At 30.5% G+C, this 4,748-nt stretch overlaps 1 protein-coding gene across 1 annotated transcript; it reads left to right on the top strand.

Moving 5' to 3' along the window:
* The first annotated feature begins 866 nt into the window (after positions 1 to 866).
* Positions 867 to 4,037, top strand: LOC137813516 (uncharacterized). Its single transcript, XM_068615826.2, has 5 exons — positions 867 to 1,005; positions 1,079 to 1,147; positions 2,729 to 3,146; positions 3,236 to 3,337; positions 3,422 to 4,037. Exons 3-5 carry the CDS (start codon positions 2,733 to 2,735, stop codon positions 3,848 to 3,850), a joined length of 945 nt encoding a protein of 314 aa, XP_068471927.1. The 5' UTR covers positions 867 to 1,005; positions 1,079 to 1,147; positions 2,729 to 2,732; the 3' UTR covers positions 3,851 to 4,037.
* Positions 4,038 to 4,748: the final 711 nt, after the last annotated feature.

The following is a 4,748-nucleotide window of genomic DNA, read 5'->3' on the forward strand; positions in this document are numbered from 1 at the left end:
ACCGTTACTAAATAACCAGTAGTATTTTATGATATTTGGTTTTGAAAACTACTTTTCTTTTCTTTTTGTTTTTAAAATTAATATTTTTTTATAAAACTAATATATGTTATAAATCTAGTCTTCTTCTCTTTTAATATAATTCTCTTTTAATATAAGTGTGAATTTTCTTTTTTTTTAATCATTTTTCACAGTTGATTCCAATTTGATACTCATTTTTCAGACTTGCATTAATATATAATAATATTTTGTATTAATAATTAAGTAAAATATTATGATGTTTTAATTGTCATTGTAATATTTTTAATTAATATTATGGTATTTTTAATTAAAACCAAACTAATAAAAACTTATCTTTAAATCCTTTTGTAAATTAAAACCAATGAGTCCAATATTCAATAACAAACACATAAATATAATACAAAGGTATTTAACGGAGAATTGATTTTGCTCCTCCGATCATATTATATTTATTAATCTTTGTATCCGTATTTTTTAATTTTATTATAAATATATGTGATTTTGCATATATATTTAAAAATTGTGGGCATAAAAAGATATTCAAAACCATAGAATATATAGGTTGATATAAGTTTGTGATGAATTCAAATATTACCGTACAAATGATTATTATATAATTAGATTAATCAAATTTTAAATATTTCAAAAATTAGAAATTTTATTTACATGTATTTTAAAAATATATAATTTAAATGACATAAATTGTAAAGTGAATTTTGGATTGTGTTGCATAAGTCAAAAATTTGTAGTGCCCAAAAACTCGAAACTGCCAAATCCCACAACACTGTCAGTTCCAGTTTTTCCTGATATTTTCTTAGCCTCCAAAAACACTCTCAAAAGCACAAAGCACTGTGTCACTTTCTAACTTCCTAATCTTTTCAATTTCTCAGTCCCAAACCCTCTTTTTCCAATTTGCAGCTAAAAGTTCAAATTGAATCCTAGAAGTTCCCTTCCAGCTAAAAGTTTTGTGGTTCAAGCTCCGTTCCGGTATTGCATTTCTATTTCTTTGTTTCTGTTTTGTCTTCGTTCATCTTTTCACTATGAAATTTGGATTTTGAAGGTTCAAAGAGGTGTTTCTTTTTTGGGTGTCTGAGGAAGCTTTTGTTGTGCCGTGGAGTCACAGCTTGAGGTAAACCTTTTCTGAATTTTATGGAAAGTTAATATCTTTTGGTTTGGTTGTTCTCTTTATAAAATAAGAGAAGAGGAAATGTAGATTGAGTATGGACCCAAAGAAAAGAGAGAGAAGACATTCAAATAATATTTATGATCCAGGATTTTCAAACCTACTAAGAAAATGACCCCCAATTCAGAGGCAGCTTCAAATCCAACTAGAAGCTTACATGTGCTTGTTTTACTGCATGATTGTTTGGAGATAATTTAGTTAACTGAAATACCTTGTTAGGAATACACTTGTTAGGAATACATTTGGTTTTAGTTGACCACAAAATATAACAACTCAAAATAGCAAACGTAAACAAGAGCTAACCATTTAAATTTTTTAATTTTATATAATACAATAGGAGTAAGACAAACCATGAAGGAAGTCAATAATATCTCAACACTGTAGTTGTCAATAAATGTGTAGTGGTGATTCCTCTCAAGTGTACCCTTGAAATGATTATGATTGAAAACAATTGAATTATCATTTAGATAAATCTAAAACAAAATTTGTAAAAGACAAGACACAACTTTCAAATACTCGAGACAGATAAAACTCACTTGATAACAAAGTAAATTGAATAAACATACATATCCCATTTGAATATCTGCAAGGAAATCGCTTATTGATCCTTTGGACAATAAATTTTCTGTCAATCAAATAACATCCATCACAAGTAATCAGCATCATATATCGTGTTCCATCAGCTTTCCATGTGGCATAATAATATCGTTGTCTCAAGACTTGTAGATTGTCCCTGCAAAAGTAGAAAACAATGATCTAAAGTAACAAAAATAAAAAAACCATTGTACCCTTGTGCCAGAAGACTTCTAGCTATTAGAAAGGTTACAAAATACAAAGAAAAATTTAAAACGCATCACATATCCAAACACTATTTAATCTAAGAACCAACAGTTCTGGAATGGGGATAACTAAAAATAAGTTTGAGAAAACCAAAAGCCAATAACCAATAATTCAAAAATTACAAGACATAATATAAGAACAAAATACTGCAAATGTGTTGATATTTCTCAAGCAAAAGTTTGTATAGTGTTGACCCGTAGTTTATGAAATATCTCTAAAATACATAAGTTAATAAAGGCTCTCTCCCTATGCTTGTTTTGCCCATTTATTAGAAACCAACAATACTTTCTTGTTGACCTTTTGAATGTTCTGCCCATTTATTATAAACCAACAATACTTTCTGGCTTTGAAGAGACAATAATCTTAGACATAAGAGAAAATAGGGAAACAGATAGTAATTTTAGAAGGTGATATTACACATTCTAATGCTTCTTTTCCACCTCATTTCTTACATCATGTAATCCTTGCCTTACAAGGTGAAGTTAGACCGTCCAATGCTGTTGTTAGACCATGTATATGGTAATCTTAGACGGTAATCGTAGACCATGTACATGTATAGTTAATGTTTTCAAATTAAGTTCCATTCCAATTTACGAATGGAAATGCATGTAGACCTAAGTACATACAAAACGTACATGCAACCTAAGTATTTCTATGTTGCCTTACACTTTCATCATCAACATGTAGAATAATGGATCGGGATTGGATGTATGACATGGTTGATCCCTCAAGGAGACTTAAGCCACGATTCATCAACGGAGTTTATGAATTTGTTTCAAAGGCAATGGAACAAATTTCCTATACACAAGATGGAGGGATAAGGTGTCCATGCATTAAATGTATATGCGAGAAAATCCTTAAACCGTCTTTGGTTAGGGCTCATTTGCTACAATATGGATTCAAACCCAACTACAAAATATGGGTTCTTCATGGAGAACAGGGGTCAAATGAGGACAACTTATGTCATGCGTCGAGCAACTATGAGGATATGAATTATGTTGATAAGTTTGGATCAATTCAAAATAAATTAAATCAGTCATCAACTCGAGGTAGGGCATTGCATTCCACTGGTCGTAAATCACACGTGGACATTGCATTGGGATTGGTAAGTACATTAATTATATATATTTCGTTACATCTTATTCAATTTAGTACGCAATATCTAATATTGTTAACTATTTTCATTTATTTCAGGAGCATAAATATGGTCGACCTGTTGAGCCAGATGAATTATTCATGGAAACACACACTAAGAAGGATGGTGCTTGGGTAGATACTTGTCCTAGACAAAATTATGTAAGTTGTTGGTTTACTTTTTCTTATATATTTTATATTTATAACTTACTATTGTAACATTGAGAACTCGTAAAAATGCACTAGGAAACCTACCATGAGCGGTTGAAAGCCATCCAAACTAACAACTCTGAAGGATCTACCTCTGACATTCAATCAACAATAAAGCCTCAATGCCGGAAAGATGTTGTTGGAGGCAAGAGAAAAGGTCGATGTTATGGCACTGCAGACTTGTCTGCCAACATTCGGCATGGTGTGTCATCGATAACTCAACCTAACATATTACCTTCTTCCATTGACTACATAACTGAGAATGAACAACTTCGTCGAAAGGTCATGGAAACAAATCAAATAGTTAATCAAATAAATCAAAATGTAGCTATATTGATGGATAGAATACAAATGTTGGAGCAAAAATTAGCCACGATGGAACGACATCAACCTGACACATCAACTAGCACGAGTCAAGTCCACCCGTACTATGCTGAACAATTTGATGACCAACCAGTGCCTTGAGTTCATCATCCATGCATCTATGTTTCAATTTTTTCTTCATATGTCATGTTATTTTTAAGAACACTTATACATTACATTTTTTATTTATTTTGAATTTTATTGATAAATATTAGGTGTTATGCAACTTTCAAATCTGATTTTTTGTTATGCTTTAGATTTTAATTACAGGATATTCGTGTTATCATGCTTAATTCATTCTGATTTGGATTTTAATTAGTGACACATGTTATAATTCAATTTCAATATTCATTTCAATTTGAAATTTGGTGTTTTTTTTTTTTTTTTTAATTTTGGTGTTGTTTATAATGTTTTTATTAGATTCTCATAAAATGAATTTAGATTCATTGAAAACTGATTCAAATTTAATCTGGTATTAATTTTAAAAAAAAGTTAAAATTTTATTTTTAAATATATTTACAGGTATAAATATTCAAATTCAAGCAATTTCTACCTAGTATTTTATTTATTTCACAACTTGCGTGGGCCTAACCCACACTAATATTTTAAATTATTAAATTTGTGTTCGCTAAATTCATTCACGAGTTTAATTTAATTTAATTAGTGTCCAAGAAGCGTAGGCTACACCCACACTAGCCCCAAACTTTGTGATGTAAAACGTGACCATATTGTGTAGGTTTAGCCCATGCAAAATGCATTCATGTTGCATAGATTTAACCCACTCAAAATACGTTCACATTGTTTAGTTTTAACCCACTCAAAATGCATCCATTTTTCATAGGTTTAGCCCACTCGAATTGCTTCCATTTTGCATAGGTTTAACCCACTTAAACTGCATCAGACATTCATGCTCTCAATATTTTTGACTTAGAATGGTAACCATCCATTGCATAACGTAGTAGCCACACTTATAGCCTCTCGTTGTTTATTACACTACCAT

The sequence above is a fragment of the Phaseolus vulgaris genome, chromosome 1, assembly GCF_051622355.1.
Source record: "Phaseolus vulgaris cultivar YP4 chromosome 1, ASM5162235v1, whole genome shotgun sequence".
In the NCBI taxonomy this organism is placed as follows: domain Eukaryota; kingdom Viridiplantae; phylum Streptophyta; class Magnoliopsida; order Fabales; family Fabaceae; genus Phaseolus; species Phaseolus vulgaris.

Excerpts from the sequence above, each read along its gene's own strand:
- LOC137813516 (XM_068615826.2), top strand. The coding sequence starts at position 2,733 with ATGGATCGGGATTGGATGTATGACATGGTTGATCCCTCAAGGAGACTT. Across the intron at positions 3,147-3,235 it reads TGGACATTGCATTGGGATTG|GAGCATAAATATGGTCGACC; the intron begins GTAAGTACATTA and ends CATTTATTTCAG. Across the intron at positions 3,338-3,421 it reads CTTGTCCTAGACAAAATTAT|GAAACCTACCATGAGCGGTT; the intron begins GTAAGTTGTTGG and ends AAAATGCACTAG.